Source organism: Balaenoptera physalus, assembly GCF_965194825.1.
Source record: "Balaenoptera physalus genome assembly, chromosome: 14".
NCBI lineage: Eukaryota > Metazoa > Chordata > Mammalia > Artiodactyla > Balaenopteridae > Balaenoptera > Balaenoptera physalus.
This window is the reverse complement of record NC_138893.1, coordinates 49,013,259-49,032,466: the sequence shown is the minus strand read 5'-3', so window position 1 is coordinate 49,032,466 and position 19,208 is coordinate 49,013,259. Positions and strand designations below refer to the sequence as shown.

General features: G+C 54.7%; 1 protein-coding gene across 4 annotated transcripts in view; it reads left to right on the top strand.

The window, feature by feature from the left end:
* Positions 1–10,644, top strand: part of SUFU (SUFU negative regulator of hedgehog signaling) — a 109,798-nt gene extending 99,154 nt beyond the window's left edge. For 3 of the 4 annotated variants that reach the window (XM_082425273.1, XM_082425274.1, XM_082425275.1), the window contains 2 exons: positions 4,827–4,895; positions 7,374–10,644. In XM_082425273.1, the coding sequence (XP_082281399.1) occupies positions 4,827–4,895; positions 7,374–7,463 (159 nt within the window). In that variant the 3' untranslated portion in view covers positions 7,464–10,644. The remainder of the gene's footprint in view (positions 1–4,826; positions 4,896–7,373) is intronic. The other variant, XR_014253484.1, reaches the window with a different exon arrangement.
* Positions 10,645–19,208: the final 8,564 nt, after the last annotated feature.

Below are 19,208 nucleotides of genomic sequence, written 5' to 3'. Positions count from 1 at the left end.
GAGCAGGGGGAGTCTGAGCCCGCTCCTGGCCACCTCAGCCAACTCCTCACCACCCAGCAAGGACAGGAAATGAAGGTGGCCTCCCTGTGCCACCACTGCAGTGGTAGCTGCCACACACACCTCTGCCCCCGAGCCTGGGGGGCGGGGGTCCTCTGGGCTGTTTTCTCACTTCTGTCTGGCCGGTCGGGGTTGGGGGGACGCAGACTGGCCTGCTTCCTGGTCCTGTGTCCCCCGCTGCCATTGTGAGTGCCAGAGCAGCTCCATGGCAGGCTCTGCCCCGTAAACAGCACATCTCCTTCCCTGAGAGAAGGAAAGGGAAGGAAAAAGAAAGCCAAACTTGTTGGGAAGCAAGAACAACGTGTCAACACGAAGAGCAAACAAGGCCCCAGACAAAGTGTGGATTGTCATACTAAGGGGAAGGAGTGGGCTTTGTCAGTGCTGTTTGCAGACTCAGAAATATCATTGACCGCAGACATTTGAATCAGATCTACAGCAGCGGGGCCCCTGCCTGTCCCATAGCCAGGCCTGCCCAGAGCAGGCACTGATGAAAGATCACTTTTCAGGTTCCTTCTGGAACTTGCTGGGGCCTGGGGAATTGGGAGATTGTTGACAATCCTCCGTCTTCACCAACCAGCCAGGCTGGCCTAAGGCACTGGGTGTGAGCACCTTGGAGTAAGCTGCTGGCCTGTGTTCCAAGCCTCATCAAAGGTGGAGGTTGGGAGTGGGGGCCAGGGAGCCACTGCTCCCCTCCCAGCTCCACCAGTTAGAGCTGGTGGTAGAGCTGCAGCCACTAACTCATCTGTATTGGTTAAACCTGTGCCCAAACCCACGTCCCCTGTGAGTGTATTTCCCCAGCACTCCCGCCACCATGATCTCCTGGAGGGAGGTGTTGCCTTTTAAAAATGCAGATGCCTTGGCCTTGCCTGAGCTATTCAGCTTCAGAAGGTCTGGATTCAGAAGGTCTGGATGGGGCCTGGTATCTCTGTATTTTCAAAATCCTTCTAGGGGAGTTTGCTGCTCAGATTGCTTGGGGGGCTTTCCCGTCTCACTAGAGAGTCTTCTCCCTCCAAGGGTTGCTTGTGCACAAACATAAGCATTTATGCCCAGCTCTTGGTGAGTACTATCATCGATGAGTGCTATTTTCATTATTAGTATTATTTCTACTGCTATTTTCTGGACTAATGTAACTGTCGTCTTATGTACACATTTACTAAGCTGACCTGGAAATTTGACCTGCTGTCCCCACTTGGAAACTGTATTGGGGCATGGTTTGCCTTCCTTTCCAGTTGGCCAACCTGGTTTTGAGCAGCTGCATGTCTGTGATGCCCAGGGTTCCAGCCCTCTTGAGCTGAGCAGGTGGCTGGGAGATGTGTCGCTGGTTTTCCAGGCCATTGGTTGAAGCCAAAGTCACCTCCACCTTCCCCATCAGAGGAGAGAGAGGAGTCAGCTCTGAGCATACAAGGCTTCTTGAATTGGGGTACTTTCCCCAGACAGGAAAAGAGCTTCTTCTACCACCATGAGGTCAGATCACTGTTCTTCTAAAGTCCAGACTTGTCTCCTCTTGATGCCCGCTCATCTGCACAATGGGAATGCTGGTTACCTCCCTTGCAGGACTGCCCTAAGGATTCAGTGAGATGATACCGGTCAAGCACTTGGCCCAGTGCCTGGCACACGGGGGAGGCGCTGCTTCTGCTGTTGGCAGTATTATCATTACCACTGTCATTATCATAGCCTTTCCTGTTATTATTTGTGGCAGAGCCAGGCAGCTCCATGGGGACCCAGGGAGCTTCAAGAGCCCGAAGCCCCAGAATTGCACAGGCTTTTCCCACAGTTGCATCACAACGGCGAGTCTGTTCCTCGTGAGAGCGCCCAGGAGCTGCTCCATCATAGCTGTCTATCTCCAGTGTCCTGTTGATAAGATCTGTTAACATTCTCAGCTCCAGGTCTGAAATATACAAAGAACAGGGCCTGTTTGTTCAATCCAAGCTTCTAAGGTTTAACTCCCAAAGGAAATTAAATTAGGTGCCTGGAGCTATGACAGTCTGTCCTGTTTCTTTGCAGGGAATGTCACCCTTAATATCATGCAGATCTCATGTATAATTTTACCCGTTTTAAAATGTGAAGTTTCCAGCAGGAACCAACAAACCACCAAAAGTGAAAATTGAGGAGTGACTAGGGTTTGTCCCCTTTTTTGGTCTTACCATCCCCTCTCCCAGCTGAGTATAAAATGAGTCCACACACAGATTGTACACACTTGGTAGCTGGTCTACCAAAAGCCACCATAACTCACCCTCTCTCCACCACCAGTTCCAGACCTTTGTCAGAGGAACTGGCTTAGGACTGAACTCAGTGTTGGTGGGTTTACCTTTACCATTTCTACAGCTGTTTGGAGTCTCTCTGCATGGTCACCGTCCCTGTGAACCCTCCCCCAATCCCATCTCACCCCCAGCACTAGCTACAGTCCCAGGCCTATTTACCTCTCTGGCAGAAATGTTCTCCCTCCAAAGTATTTGTGGGTTAGAAATCAGTTCAGCCTAGCCCGGACTGGAGCCATTGTAATATAATTGGGTTTTAGGTATGCTTGTGTTTGTGCTAGCATTTGCAGAGATGGCAGCAGGCCCCGGAAATGCCAAAAATGTGAATGTGACTTTTGTACTACTCAAGCAGACTGGTGATAACTGGTAGAGAGACTCTGGGCTTTGGGGGGGTAGTGGGGAGGGAGAGCCCTAGGATAAGAGCAGGAGGAGCAAGGGCTCCAGCTGTGGGAGGAGGAGGATCAGGGTGGGATTGGGAAGGGGTCACGGTGGTCTGTGAGAGGAGTCAGCCAGTCCCGCCTTGGGGAACCAGGAGGGAGGTGGGAGGGGGCACCTCAGGTGGGCATTTCCCTGGACCGGCTTTGCCTGTCTAAACCTTGTCTCTGTCTCCACTTGAAGCCTGAGCTCCTCAAACAGAAACTTTGGTGAGGAGTTGTGGGCCAGTGGTTGGAGCTGTTTTGTCCCTGACTGTGGGCTTGCAGCCTGAGAAGGAGATGACCTTTGGCTCCCTGTCAAGCGCGGGAAGGTGCTTGTCCAGGTGGGGAATGGACTGCCTTCATGCTTGTGTCCCTGAGGCTCCACCCAGGGCCAGGCCTAGCAGAGGCACCCAGGGAATGCTTACGGAATCAAGTAGTTGGATGGGCAGACGAGTGGAAGGATCAATAAATGAGGAGATGTCGTGAGGGTAATAAGACCTTAGGATTTGGAAGCTGTGCTCTGGGCACTAACGTTAGAGTCCAGACAAGACCAGGACCTGATCTTGTCTCAGCTGCTCACAAACCACGTGACATTGGGCAAATCACATAACCTATCTGTGTCTCAGTTTCCTCATCTGGAAGGCGATAAGATATATGAGCGGTTAGCACGGTGCCTGATGTGGTGGTGTTTTTTCACCCGTTCACTTGGCGTAGTTTTCTCATTCCTTGCTCACACCTCCAGCCCATCAACATCCTTCCTTCGGAGCCCTCTGTCCTGTGAGGTGCCCAGTGATCCTGGTTGCTCGCCTTCCTTTCTCTGCCATTTCACTTGATCTCACAAGCTGACTTTATTCCAAATGTTGAAACTTATGTTCTCATCAGAGTGGACAACTCCCAGGGGAAACCTGATGGGTATTTTCTCAAGTCCTGGATCCTCCTCCTTGTCACAGGGGACTTTTCGTCAGAGGAGCCCCTCACCTTGGTCTTCAATTCATTGTTCTCTTCCTCTGTCCCCCCACCCCCACCCCGGGCGTTCACAGGCTGCTAGAGAAGGCAGAACGAGGCGGGGAGAGCCACAGCCCGGGGGGACAGAAGGGTCTGCTGCAGAGGTCAGGGGGCCCCGTTGACCAGCACGGGGAGGAGAGGGGTAGAGGAAGGGGTCAGGCTGGGCAGAGGAGCCAGTTGGGAAGACGGCCCACCAGGCTGAGGAAGCCCTGGATACCCTTGAACCTTGCTGCTAACTGTGAAAACTGCTTTAGGGGGTGAGGGTGGTGGTTGTGCCTGCCGCGTAGTGGGACCAGGCTGTCCTCTACGTCAAAGCGTGAAGCCACAAGACACCAGACTAGAGCAGCAAAGTGGGATAGCTGGGAGATGCCCTGGAGAAGAGGTTTCTTAAAGGAAAGCTTGAAGAACTCAGTGGCTGAATGGGGCCAGCAGGGCAGGGGTTTGGGAGCTTCCAGTCTGAGGGGAAGTGGAGGCCACGGATGAAAATGGGAGTTAAGGAGTCCCTTTCCCTTGTGTAAAATGAGAGAGGTTGGTGTACAGTCTCCAAATTCTGCAGCTCAGACGTTCTTGGATGTACCTTCCGGTGCATTTCCAGATTCCAGATGAGGCTTGTGTTCCAAATCCAGACAGATTCCTTCTGTCCTACCAAGTGAACCTGGTTGGGCAAGGACGATGTTGGAATCTCTCTTCTCTGCCTCTCGGCTCTTCTGTCTCCCCTCTACCATACTGCAGCGCGCAGGAAGCCCGAACTGCCAAAACAGGGGTTCCTCCCAACCCGTTCTCATGTCCCTTCTGGGACCAGCGCCACCATCTCTCCAGATGTCCCCCCCTGCTCCCCATTGTCCTCTGATGTCCTTCCTCCTCTGCCCCAGTCCCTCTGATGTGGTAGGCAGGTGGTGGTGGGAGTTGGGGGCGGGGTGTGGGTGACAGTCGGGGATAGGCCTCAAGCCCTTCCCTGTGTCCCTAGAACACATCGCAGTGGCCTCATAGCTCCTTAATGGCCCGAAGAAAGGTCCACAGCTTGGCAGTTAGCAAAAAGACTATATATTTTTAAAAAATAATAAAAGCCTGTCTTGTGCCTTCTTCCCAGATTCTGTTGACTGAAGAGTTTGTAGAGAAAATGTTGGAGGACTTGGAAGATTTGACTTCTCCAGAGGAAGTAAGCTGTTTGATTCTCTCTGACGGCAGGTTCCAGTCTCCAGGAGCCTCTGTGTGTGTGTGTTTGTGTGTGTGTGTGTGTGTGTGTGTGTGTGTGTGTGTGTGTGTGTGAGACGTGTGGAGATAGGCTGGAAAGGAGATGTTAAATGGCTTTATTTCTCTTCCCTGAACCACCCCCTACCCCACTGCCAGCCCTTGTAAGGACACCCAGCAAACTGTCTGAATTGCCAACTCCTGAGAACCTCCTTGAAGAGGCAGCCAGGGCCTTCAGGCTCCTCACTGAGGAGCACAGAGTTCTCCTCAGCCCCTGCTGTTCCCTGGCAGGTTCTGAACAGAAAGCCCACGCCTGCTGCCAGAGAACATTCCACGGGAGAGTTCTGGTGGGCAGCGAGGGACTCCTGCGCTTGCCTCAGGCCACCCAGGAGCCACTCTCCTTCCTCCCTTCACTGGCCATGAGCTCTCCCCTCTGGTCCACTTCTTCCAGCCCTAGCCGAGCTGGCGGGCCAGGTGGGGGCCTGTGCTTTCCCTGGCTGTTCTGCTTGGGTATAGGAATGGAGCCCATAATCCCCTTTGTTTTTCTTCCTTGTTCCCGGCATCCTCATTTGTGGGGACTTACCTCATCCTGGAAAGTCCCTTCCCCTCCCCCGGCCTCCTACCAAGCAGCACCCCAGCGGGTTGAGCCTTCCTGGCCTTAGTGCCCTGCCCGATAGGTTAATGGAGCATTAGCAAGCTGGCTGTCCTCCTGCTCTTCTGGGCCCTCCCCTGCCCCGGGGCAGAGACAGACCCTTCCTTCGCCCTTTGTGCCAGGAAGTGTGTTTGGGGGAGAGCTCCTTCACCTGCCAGGGGCCAGGCTTCCAAGCTAGAGCGAAGCCAGGCAGGAGCCAGCTTTCAGCCAGGGCTGGAGCTTCCAGTTGCCGGGGCTTCCAGGGCCGAGTCAGCCAGGACACGGAGGCCTCCGACAGACGTCCATGGGGCGGAGGACAGTGCACAGGGCAGGACTGGCCCGTCCAGGTCTCCAGGTGAACAGGAACTCCTCAGAGCCTGAGGTCACCCCCAATGGGATAGTGTCTTCTCTCTCCTCTGGGATGTGGCTTGATAAATTAACTCATTTATACATTCAGAAGTCACCAAGTACCCAGTCTGTGCCAGCCAGTCAACCCCCGCAAGTCACCGGTCCCTGAAGCCTGGCTCCCATTCAGTCAGACCAGAGCCAGCTGCCCAGAAGTGCTTCCGGAGAGGCCGTGTCGCACAGGGATGGCACCGTGCCAGACTGCTGCTTTCAGCTCGGGTGCTCAGGGGGTGGAAGGGGGGTAGTCCAGGCAGGAGGGACAGGAGCCAGGAGGAGCTTGGGAAAGTAGGTCACTAAAAATGACTTTTTTTTCCTTTCCTGTCCAGAGGCTGTCCCCACACCCTGCGCTACTCTCCACTTTGGTCCTGGCTTGGACAGTCCCCCATCAGAGGGAGGGAGAGCGAGCCAGCCAGGAAGTGTCAGGCCCATCCACTGCCAGCACCAGCTCTAGGCAGGCTGAAGGCCCTGCTCTTCCCTCCTTCCCAGACTGGCCTGTCTTCTTGCCTGGCCCTGGGGCAGCAGGAGTCATAAAAGGCAGACCCTGCTCCTAAATCGGGGAGCATCTATGAGCACCATAGGACCCATGCAGGGTCCTAGCATACAGAAGGAATAAGATAGGTCAGCCTCTTCCCCTACCCCCACCAGAAGCTTGAGAAACACAACTGTAGGCAACTCAGTGATTCCGGGGAGTTGGGTAGGAAGACCTTGGGCTCTCCTTGGCCACTGCTGGCACCTCTCTCAGGCTGGTAACTCTGGGAAGCAGGTGAGAATGAACAAGGGGGAGCAGGATGGGGGTTTACTCCTCTCGAGAATGAACCAGGCCCAAGAAGTCACCTTAAGCCACACTACCCCTGCTTCTCGGCACCCACCGAGGCCGAGCCAGGGCCTCCTTCCCTGGGGACCCTTTGGCAAAGGCTACAGAGGGCCAGTTCCAGTGTTCTTCCCCACCAGCCTCAGAAAGAAGCCATGGCAGGGACAGGACCGCAGAGTTCCAGACCTCAAGCCACTTCCCTGTAGCATCTGCACCCTCCCCTGCCCCCCATCCTCTAGCCCCTGGGCCTCAGGGAGCAGATTCCTTACATGCTTGAGGCAGAACCAAGGAAGTGAGCTGGAGGGAGGTCAGCACAGTCAAGAAAGAGTTAGAAAACAAGCCTCCTCCAACCCCAGTTAATTATTGGCAGGGCAAGGGGAAAGGAGGGGTCAGTGAACTCCAGCAGCTTGACCCCAGCCGCCCACCTGGGTCTAGCATTGGTGACTGAAGCCAGGCAACCAGTGGCCTGTCTTGCCCCCAGCACCCAGGGGACAGGGCCTTGGTGAGGGTCCTGGCCTCTCTCTAGGCAGCGTGGGAAGAAGGCAGTGGGTTCTGCTAACCGTGTATACTCTGGCTCTGTGCTTGTTCTCCCTCCGCAGTTCAAACTTCCCAAAGAGTACAGCTGGCCCGAAAAGAAGCTCAAAGTCTCCATCCTACCCGACGTGGTCTTTGACAGTCCGCTGCACTAGCCTGGGCTGGGCCCTGCAGGGGCCAAGGGAGAGCCCAGCTGCTCCCCGGTGACTCCAGTGTAACAACTGCGTAAATGAGACTCCCACAAATAAAAGGACAAGTGTGAGGATGACCACGCAGCCACTGCGCCCGTAGCCCGCTGGGATGCCACGCACAGGCCGCAGGCCCCCCCTCACCTGCAGCTCGGGGGCCTCCCCCCGCAGCCGGCCAAGCCATGTGACCAGGCCCTGGCCCCAGTGGGCCACAGTTGGGCAAATGCCAACCTTCCCCTCCTGCCACTGCCACAGGTTCCGTTTTGAGATTTGCCTCCGGACCTCTGATGTGCTCCTAGGTGGAGACAGGCCTCGTTCTCACCTACCCTCTGCCACACAGCCCAGCAGGAGGGAGGCGGAGTGGCCGCCTGTATGGCCCAGCTCAACTCTGGGGAGGCTTTGTTAGTCAAGCTCCTCTGGCCGTTGAACGAGTCCTTCGATCGTGTTTGGTTTTCTTCCTCCTTATTTTATTTTGTAGAAACCGGATGGTATTTTATTGCTCCTCAAAGATGTCCAGAAGCCATCTATATAATGTTTTTTAAACAGAACTTTATTTCCAGATGAACTTTCTCATTCTCTCAGACAAGGGCCTGGGGCCGTCTCCCCCTGAGCTGCCACCAGAGAAGGTGCCAGTGTTCGCCTGCCAGTCCGGGGCCCTGAAGGAGCCAGCTTCGCAGAGAGGCTTTTCTTCCCAGCTGGGCCTGGTGGAGCCGAGGCACTCCCCCATGCAGCCTTGAGCCCAGTTTAGCTGGGGCCAGGAAGGGCTGCTGCTGGTTCCCAGCTGGACTGGGTCCCCACAAAGTTCAAGGATCATCAGGATCTCCGAGACTTGGTGACTGCAGCCTCACCTTCCAGGCGTTTTCCTCCCAACCAGGCGTGCCTGAGAGAGGGCGAAGCCCAGCGCTTCACAGACCATCCCCACCTGCCACTCAGGGCCTGGGTCTCCAGCTCTCTGCCACTCCCATCCCATTTCCTCATCCCCCGGGCCTCCCAACCTCCAGGCTGCAGGACTCTGGCTTATTAAAAACAGAAAAATCAACCTCTCAACATGTCTTTCACTTTGGTTTTGCAAACGCTGCACTCTCCCGCGCTTCCGTTCTCCCGGCATCCATTCATTTCTCATCCTTCATTCTCTACCCCTTGTCCTGTCTCCTTTCCTGCATCCTGGCCTCTCGCGGTCCTTGGTCCCTCACCCCAGTATTGCAGATCTCGTGGTCTTCCTATCTCATAGCCAACCTATCTCTGGCCCGTGGTTTTGGGGTTCTTCTTGGGTTGTCTCCCACTTTTGACCTGGAATCAGCAAGCCCCTTTCGTGCCCTCTTACCCCCACCTCCAGGGACGGCTATTCCGAGATCACCCTTCAGGCCTTTCCAAAGCAAAGTCCTTTTGTCTGTCACAGACCACACAGGCCCATGCCCTGTCCCTGTCTGCAGCCGCCACACACACAGGCACCACCGGGAGTGCCAGGGAGGTCCACGGGGTGCAGGACGCCTCTGATGAGCAATCTAGCCAAAGAGCTGCCTCCAGGGGCCGTGAGGGTAGTGGCCAGGCTGTTGGACTTCCGAGGGGCCACTCGGGTCTGGTTCCTTCTCTGCATACACCAGCAGGGCTGCCTGGTTAACCCCATCAAACTCAGCGCTTCACGGCGGATCGGCCTGGCACTTGGGAGAGACGCTGCCCCCAACACACAAGCGCCGAAGATGGAAGCCCCTCTGGACCTGATGTTGGCAGTAGCTGTGCCTTCTGCTCTGAGGACTTTTCCAGAAGGACGTTTCCTGGCCTTCACCCACCACAGCATCCCTGCCTTTAAAGCTCTTGTCTTCAGACATTTCATGGCCAAAGAGGTGCCATCGGCTTGCCTCCCTGCTTGCCATCCTGACCTGCCTCTCCACAGATTCTTTCTTTCTGGGGACCTGCCTCTACCTGCCTGGTTTGGCTTGGGGGGAGGGGGTGTTTTCTGAGCTAAGTTTTGTTGTCAGTGTGGGAGGCAGAAGGGAAGCAGGGGAGCTCTGAGACGATGGGCGTGTGAAGCCTGTGGCCCCTTCCTGCCCCGTCAGTGTGGGGAACCTCCACAGTTCGGCCGGAACCAGCCTCCTTCTCCTTTCCCTACAGTGCATGGGCTCTGGGGGAGTGGTGGAACATTCGCCATCTCTGCCCAGACCTCCTTTCCCTTAGGCGGTGGTGCCTTCCAGAGGTTTCTCAGCAAGGGGGCCCTCCACTGAGCTTCTGGCTGGTGAGAGGGGACCCTCCCTGGGGACGAAGCGAGGCTGACCATGGGGCATGCCCAGCACAGCACTTGGCATATGATGGGCGCTCACTAGATGGACCCCTTCTTTCTCTCCCTGTAGCTCTTTGGGAGCCCTGACCTCATAGTAAGTTGGGGAGGTAAGAAGCCTCCCTCCCTAAATCTGCCTCTTCCACAGGCTTCCTCGAAACTTGCCCCATCCTACCCCATCCCTCCAGGTCACCGTGGCTGAAGCTTCCGAGAAGAAGGGGCTCCCCCATGCTGTTTGCCAGCTACACGAGGCAGACGCCCACGGCTCCTCAGGTGCAGTGTGGGCTGCAGGAGGACCACAGACCCAGCTGCCATTCTGTGGGGCTGGAGAGGCTCATGCAAGGTCTCAGGTCTGGCTGAGGAGCTGGTGCCTCTTCCTGCCCTTCTCTTCCCAAGGCGAGGCTTCAGGGCAGGGGCTGGGAAGCCTTGGGGAGAGTCTAAAGGGCTAGCATGTTTTAAAAAATAAACACAGGGTCTTGAGACTGGGTTTTGAGTTGAGAGCAGGGGAAAAACCTGAAGGTCGGCCCCTATGGGGCAGACCAGGAGAGAATTCCCTTGACTGTATTTTTTTATCTGGTTGTCTTTCCTCTCTGGCTTCTAGGTCCCTGTGCCAGGTGAGGTACCTGGGTCCCTGTTGTAAGTCAGGAACCCTGTAGAAAGAGCCCTCCTTTTGTACAAGTACCTGAATGCTGCAATGAGCAGACTTTTGTAAAATTTTATATTAGTTTCTAATGTCAATGGTGACTCGGTTCCTGGGGGCTGCAGCCAGCCTGGGACTTTTGTAAGAATTTTTGGGTGACTCACTTAGATGTCATTTCCTTCTTGCCCCCTCTTCCTCTGTGTAATCTAAGTGCATTAAACGTATTTGCAGAAGTGCCTGGGTCTTGTGCTCCTTTCTGGCTGCCTGGAGTAGGGGAGCAGAAAGCCAGGGGCCCTGCCAGAGGGGGTGGGTTGGACTCAGCCACTTAGAAGAAGCCAGGATGTGGAAAGGCCCTGAAGACTGATGTTGGGAGTGGAGACGGTGCCAGGGAAGCAGGATCACACAGCCTGTGACTCTTCAGTCATGCAGAAATGACCTCGCAGGGACAGGCTCTCTTTCACTGGTCTTGAATTCCTGTAAGGTCAGGGGGGTAGGAGGTGGAACACAGTCTGGGGAGATGAGTGTGTGGGTAAAGACCCTCTCTTCTGCTTCATTCTCCTACCCACCTCTCAGCAAAAAACCCTTTTCCCTTGGGAAGGCGGGCCTTCCTCAGGTCCACTTTGGAGTCCTTACGCCCCTTCCAGCTATGGCAAGAGACAGCACTCCCCTCACCAGGCACCTAAATTCAACCTCCTAATCCAGGGCCTGGGGGAAGGATGGAGGGGCAGCCTCAGAACTGGCCCACTGGGTGACACAGAGGCCAGCCTACCCTTCCTGTTAAATCCTCTGGGCCTGGTCTGGGTGAGGAGGCAGGTGGATCTTCCTTCCTTGGATTGCCCAGCTCCTATCACTCCAAGACCTGGTGTGGCAGGGCAGAGCCTAGTGCTAGAGGGGGAGAAGGCAACAGCCTGGGGCCTTAGAGGCAGGCAGGAGTGGGTCTGCACCCAGACAGGGTCCAGGAAGCCGCAGGACTGCTCTGGGCCTTCACACATTCTTTCCCTTCCTACTAGGCCTGCTTGTCTGTCCTGGGGAATAGCAGGGCCCTTTTCTTCTGGTCCTCAGGATGGAGCTGTAGCACTGAGGGGGTTCTGCAGAGGTCCTGGGGGCACCACAAGAGGGTAGGGGGCAGAAGGAGTCAGCTCCTGTGAAGGGTCTCTTAGCTCCCCTCCCTGTCCTCTTTGAGATGCAGCTGTATCTGTGGGACCTGCCCCAGGGAGAGGTCACTCCTCCTTCCTCTGTGACCTCCTGCTGAACTATGGCTGCCCCACCCCGCCCCTCCTCAGCAGTGGGGCAGGTCCTGTCTGGGGCCCTCAGTCCCTCTGGCAGGCAGAGCAAGGGAGCTGGGAGGGTCTGGAGCCAGGCTGACTACCCCAGGGTGGCCCAGGCCACACCCCTTCCCCTTTCTCCTTGGAGACTGGGGGCAGGTTGCTTATCTAATCCTCCTCATCTGACTAGCCTGGAAGGACCCAGGGTCAGGGTGAAGTTCTTGCCCCAAAGAAAACAGAATAGCGAGATTCTGTGCTTAGGTGGTTCCGGGAGACAGGAGTAGGCTGGGGTTGTTTCTGGAAAGAAAAGCGCTCCTGGACCCAGAGCAGAGACTCTGTCCCTAGGTTTAAGGAGGGGAGAAGCCGTCCATGTGATCTTTAATGTCTCCTCCGAAAGCCTGTACATTCCTCCAGGAGTCTGCTCTGCCCTATTTGGGAGATCAGGGGCCCTAGGGAGGGGGACCCACAGGCTCCAAGGCCGTGGGTCTGGGGAGCCTGAGAGATTTGCCAAACTGGCCCGACCAGAAGGAGAATGCATGCTGGAAATGAGTGACTCAACCCAGCCTGCCAGGCTCTGAGGTTGGGAGGCCAGCGTGGGGTGAGGGGAGTGATTAGCTGGGCAGCAGAAGGGAGAGAAATGTCCCAAGACCATAGGGCAGGGCAGGATGTGGCCTGGGAGGGGTGGCCATCTCGGGACCCTTCCATGTGGGACTAACCAGCCCCTCCTCCTCAGTGCAGGAAGTCTTTGGGGGAGAGCTAAGGGCAGGATGGGGAAAGGGCAAAAAAGACTGCTGGTGGGTGTCCATGGTTTGTGTGAGCACAGCTTTCTGAGGAACTTGAGGGGCAAGGGAGACTTTGAGGGGGTTGTGAGGTGAGCAGTGGCCTTACTGGGGCCAGAGAACTAAAAGAAGCGATGCTGTTCCTTTGTTCTTCTAATTTCACCCACTACCACCCCACACGCCATCTCAGTACTGAAAGCACCAAAAGGAAGGAGAATGGAGCTTCTGGGTCTTAACCTTGACAAGCCAGAGGAAGGCCACCTGAGCATTATTGAGCCACTACGATAACACTGTGGGAATGGCAAAAACTAGAAAATATGTTCACTTGTCCTTTCAACAAACGTGTGGCAGGCACTCGGCTATATGCTGGGAGACTCTTCACAGGCCTGGCCTTAAGGAGCTCATAGTGCACTGGGGGAAGACGGACCGGGAAACAATTGCAAGAGCCCTAAAAGAGGAAGGCAGTAAGCTGCTTTCGATCCTACCCCAGCTCCACCACTTGTTATCAGTTTGACTTTAGACAGGTTAACTAATCTGTGCCTCAGTTTCTTCTTCTAAAAGTGGATATTCGCTTCACAGAGGTTTGGCAAGGATTATATGTGATAATACACATGAAATGCCTGGCACATAGTAATTGCTCAGTTAGGGTTAACACTTTATTAAAGGGCTATGCTAGGATATGAACACAGAGAAGGTACCCAACCCAGTCTGGGGAGATTTATAAACCTTCCTGAAAGAAATGACATCTAAGTCAAAACCTGATGCTTAAGGATGAATTTGGCAAAAGAAGGTGGGGCTATACTTTGAAAAGCTCTCCAGGCAGACAGAACAACAGGGGCAAAGCCCCAAAACTCTTCTTGGGAACTGTGGAGTTCCAATTGCCTAGAGTACATGGCTTAAGTCATCCAGCTTTCACAGTAGTACCATCCCCCTGCCTGCTGGATGGAGAACATTTTGAAAGAGAGCTAGATTGGAGGCAAGGTGACCAGTCAAGCCTAGATTAGGGTAGAAGTGGTAGGAATGGAGAGAACGGGATTCATTCATTGATTCAACAAATAATTATTGAGCAGCTACTATGTGCTAGGTCCCACGGTAGGCATCAGAGACACAGCATTAAAGAAAACCCCTTTCACAGATCTTATATTTTGGAAATGGAAGATAATATTTTTTTAAAGTAGAATACATAGTACATGGAGTTATGTGCTATGGAGAAAAAAACAAATGCAACAGAGGAGGAGAGATAGTGAGGGCTGGGGGAGGGGCACATTTTAAATACAGAGGTCAGGAAAGGCCTCACTGCCTAGGCTCACTTGAACAAAGGATCTCAATGAGAGGAAGCAGGGTGCAGTAGGGATATCTAGGGGAAGACTGGTTCAGGCAAAGTGAGGAGCAACTTCGAAGAGCCTGGAGGGGTGGGGCATGGGAGACACACCAGGTGTATTTGAGGAACAGCCAGTGGGGCTGGAGCAGAGTGAGAGAAAGGGTATAATAGGAGATTACTTACACAGAGGCCAGATCCTGTAGGACCTTGCTGGCAATTATAAAGTGAGCAGAAGAGTGACACAATCTGACATATTTTTCGAAGATGACTCTGGCTACTCTGTTGAGAATTGACTCCAGGACATAAGGGCAGAAACAGAAACCAGTTAGGACCTACTGAAATAATTAGGCAAGAGTTTGTGGTGAAGTAATGGAGAGGTTAAGAAATAGTCAAGATTTGCAAACATCTTGAAGGGGCAGCAGGTTGGAAAGCAAAGAGGATGAAGATTTTAGTTTCCAGTACATTGAATTCAAGGTATCTGTGGGACATCTGGGTGGAGAGCACAGTTGGTTTCACGGGTCTGCACCCAGGAGGGTGAGAATCTAAGCTGGAGACTGATTGGGGAGTCATCAGTATATAGACAGTAATGAAGCCTTAGGAGTAAATGAGGGAGCAGGTATAGGTTAGTAAGAGAAGAGCATGGAGGGCAGCCAACATTTAGGAGATGAAAATTGGAGAAGTCTGTGGTTAGAAAGATATGAAGAAAATCAGAAGAGTATGATTTTTTTTTTTAATGGAATTTTTTTTTTAAATTTATTTATTTATTCATTTATTTAATTTTTGGCAGCATTGGGTCTTTGCTGCTGCACGCGGGCTTTCTATAGTTGCTGAGAGCGGGGGCTACTCTTTGTTGTGGTGCACGGGCTTCTCATTGCGGTGGCTTCTCGTTGCGGAGCACGGGCTCTAGAGTGCAGGCTTCAGTAGTTGTGGCGCACGGGCTTAGTTGCTCCGCGGCATGTGGGATCCTCCCGGACCAGGGCTCGAACCCGTGTCCCCTGCATTGGCAGGCGGATTCTCAACCACTGAGCCACCAGGGAAGCCCATAGAGTATGATGTTTAAGTCAAGGGGAGCCATCTAGAAAAGTGAGAAATGAGTGGAATCCTTTAGATTATCCTGGAGGTCATTGGTGAGGAGGCCAGAGAAGGACGCTCCAACAGCTCCAATCTAGACCTTGTTTCTTTGCACCGTCTTTAGAGCATGGAATTGAGGATTAGGGCTAGAAAGCCACTTTCTCCTTGTTTATTCACTCAGACATGCATGCATGCGTCATTCATTCAGCATAAGACCTCCCATGTAAGGGGATGCAAAGTACTAAAAGACACATGCTGTGTCCTTGAAGGGCCCATATTAACACCTCCACCCCCCAATCAGGAATAAGGAGATTGAAGGTCCTGAAGCAGAGAAGCTCACTGGTTTTATGGAAGGATCAGGGACCCATGGGTCATTCTGAACTGAGTTTGAATCTCAGTTCTACCTTTTTTAAAAAAATTGTTTTTTGGCTGCGTTGGGTCTTCGTTGCTGCGCACTGGCTTTCTCTAGTTGCGGTGAGCGGTGGCTACTGTTTGTTGCGGTGCGCAGGCTTCTCACTGCAGTGGCTGCTCTTGTTGCAGAGCATTGGCTCTAGGGCACGCAGGCTTCAGTAGTTGTGGCTTGTGGGCTCTAGAGCACAGGCTCAGTAGTTGTGGCACACGGGCTTAGTTGCTCCACAGCATGTGGGATCTTCCTAGACCAGGGCTCGAACCCATGTCCCCTGCATTGGCAGGCGGACTCTTAACCACTGTGCCACCAGGGGCATCCCTACCATTTAGAACATAATCGCTCATGATTCTGAAATCCATAATCTCCAGCACAAACCTCCCCTCTGAGTCTGTATATACAATTGTCTCCTCTAGGATTTCCACTGGGATAGCTAAACCAACTCAAACTTAACTTAGAACTATTTAAAATGTCCCCACCCAAACCTAATCCTCTCCAATTGTCTCCTTCTGGGTAAATGGCACCACCACCCAGCCTCTTGTTGAGGCCCAAATCATAAGTTCAGAAGGATATACTATATATATACAATGATAAGCACATCTTGATCCCATTCCTACCCCATTACTATTATGTGTTGATTCCTCTTCACCCTACGTCTAAATCCTGTCTAGTACTATTGGCTCTACTTCCAAAATATATCCCAAATCTAGTAGCTTCTCACAACCAGCTTCAGGTCCAAACTCCTTACCATGACCCTGTGTGTTCTGGTCCCTACCTGGCTTCTCCCTCACCGCAGGCCTTCTTTCTGCCCTGAAACATGCCTGATTGATTCATTGCTTTTGCATTTGTTTTTCCTCCTGACTGAAGCACTCTTTTCCCAGGTTGTCACTTGCCCGACCCCTCCTGAACATTCAGGTCTCAGCTCAAATGTCACTTTTTCTGAGAGTACTGTGTGAGTCCCGTACTCTCTATCACAGAAATTATCCTACATATTTAATTTTTTTAAAAAAAGTTTGGTACGTGTTCTCCAGGGAATCCCCAGGGCCTAGAAAAACGCCTGGTGCATGAGGCTTTTGTTAAGTATTTGTTAACTGACCGGTTGACCCCAGTTTTTTAAGCCTCCATTTCCTTATTAACTGAAGAGAGATAATAATGCATATTTTGCTTGGTAGTTCTAAGTTAGAAATGTAGGGAAGGGAATTCCCTAGTGGTCCAGTAGTTAAGACTCCGTGCTTCTACTGCAGGGGGCATGGGTTCGATTCCTGGTCAGGGAACTAGGATCCCGCAAGCCACGAGGCCTGGCCAAAAATAAATAAATAAATAACGTATTTTTTTTTTTTTAAAGAAATATAGGGAAAAGTATTGAGGATATCGGGAAATTGCTGCACAGTGAACCTTTGTAATTCACTGCTCAGTTCCATCTGACAGATAGCAGACTGACAAACCCTCCTTTCCCTCTCAGGTAAAAAGAGCTATGGGTGAACAGGCCCAGAAAGAAGTGGTCCCACCCCGCAATGTTATCATCTCCCTTTTAAGAAGCGCGGAAACTCAACCCCCATCCCCAATGTTTAAGGTAACCGAAGTTAGTGCAAGTCACGTGAGGCCCTCGGGTTGCCCCGCCTTAAAGAGGCGGAGCCTCAGTTTGGAGACCAATAGCAGGAACAATCTCCGGAACAGCCCCCAACTCCAGATAGGGAAAAGGGGAGGAGCCGGCGCCCCAGCAGCTGTAATAGCACTTCCGGACAATACTCCCCGCCCCCTCCTCCCCCTTCCGCGTCCGCTTATTTCTCCGGTGCCGGGTGGGCAGAACCAGCGGGTGCTGATTACGAGCGACGCTGTTCCGCTGCTGCTTTCTCCTCGCCTCCCCCTCCCAGTCTCCCCGCCCTCTCCTTGCAGAGTAGCGGGACTGGCCTTGATGTAGGGACACCACCCTCTGCCTCTCTCCGCCCTAGCTCGGGACTCCGGCTCACCGCAGCCCGCTGCGCGCCCGCGTCTCCACCCTGCCAGCCGCGCTCTGCTCCCAGCCCATTGTATCCTCCCCATCCCCGGGCTCAGACTCCGAGGCCAGGCCGTGGCGGGAAGATCGGGGACCTCTGTGCATCCCTCCAGCCGGTCCCGCGAGTCGGGGCCCCTCCCCCGCTTGCCGTCCTCTCAACGGTGCGGTAGCTGCGAGGGCGTCCTTCCCTTTCTGCTAAGGCTGAGACGGCCGACTGGCGGGCAGCAGGGACGCACCCCCCCCCCAGCCCCAGCGGCGAGCACCCCCCCCCCCCACACCCGTCCCCTTCCTGGGGGAAGGAGAGCCGAAGCCCGAGCGAGCCGAGGCAGGAAAAGGCAGCCGTGGACTGCCCGGCTCGCAGATCATTTTTATTATCGAGATCATTATTAAAAGGGGGCGGGGAGCCCAGGATGCGGGGGAGGGGGCTAGAGACGCAGCTATTTTTATTAAACAGATTATTCCTGAAATAATAATACGCGCAAGATGGCTGAAGGTGGCTGTGATGAGAGTGTTGGGGGGTTTTTTCTTCCTTTTTTTGATCTGAGGATAAAGCTCTGAGACGACAGCCGCTGCGGAGACCCTGCCCGGAGTGCCCTCCCCAGATGAGAAGCAGCGGGCGGACAAACGGACCTACCGACGGAGCAACTGGCGCGGGCCCGCCCCGGACGCGTCGCCTGGGCAGCAGCCGGGGGCCGCGGGCGCTCGCCTTTCTGCCGACTTCTTCCAATTCTAATCTTTTTTTATATTTTGGAAAGAACCGGGGTGGGTGGAGCAGAGGTGGAGAGAAATCGGGACTTGGCATTTTCTCCCTTCTCTCTCTCCTAATTTGAGGGAGGCTGCCAGCCCTCTCCTTAAAAAAAAAATCCCACCACAAACAAAACAAAACAAAACAAAACAGAGAGAGAGATAGAAAGAACGCTGCAGGACCCTCCAGCGAGCGCGCTCGAACCCCCGGCCGCCACCGCGGCGGCCGCCAGGAGCCCAAGATGGCTGGGCGCTGAGGGAGGCAGTCCGGCTCGGCTGGCTTGGCCAGGCCCCGCCGCCGCGGGCTGGCTCCGACCGCAGCCCCGAAGGCCGGAGGAGAGGCCGAGAAGAAAAGAAAGTGGGGGGGGAGGGGGGCCGGGGTGGCGAAGGGGGAGGGCCGGGGGGGAGGGGAGGGCCGGGAGCCGAGCCTCCTGTTCATTAGCAGTTGAGAAAAATTCCTTTCTAGTTTGATCAATCCTTGTTTTCCTCGGCAGAGCCGGGGCGCCCGCCCAGCGCGGAGACGGAGAGCGGGGTCTCTCGCGGCGGGGGCGCCCGGCGCCGGGCCTCGGGGGAGCGCAGAAGTAGCGACGAGGGGGTCAGGCCGGAGCACCGACGGGGCTTCTTCTCCCTCCCTTTCTGGTTGGCTTTTTTTTTTTTCCACTTCTCTCCCTCCCCCTTCCGTTTCTATTTGTGAAGGGAGGAGGAAGGCAGAGGCGGGCTGGTGTCTCTGGCCGGGGACTGGAATTTCATCTGAATGACTGCCCCTGCGCTCACGCAGTGCCCCGGAGTCGGCCCGCCTGCGCCCCGCAGCCCGCACCCGCAGACGGCCGGCCAGCCGGGGGGCGCCCGCGCCGCGGCCCGGGGACCGGCTTGCCTCGCCCGCCTGGTCCAGATCTAGCAGTCCTTGGCGCGGCTGCACTCGCTTCTCCGGCCTCTCAGACCCTGGACGAGGCGAGGGAGGCGCAGCGCCGGCGAGCCAGGAGAGAGCCACCATTGCCGCTGCCGTCGCTGGAAGAAGTGTGCGGCTCCCGGGCTCTGTCCGCCTTGGGGCGCGCCCCAATGTCAGCCTCGGGGCCGAGTGCAGGCCGTGGGCCGCCGCTGCCCTAGCCGCGCCGACCGGGAGGCGGCCTCTTATATGGAATTTGGACCCCGGCACTCCCCTCCAGGGCTGGTGCCCCGGCCGCGGCCCTGGCGCAGTCCGCCGTCTCCCGCTAG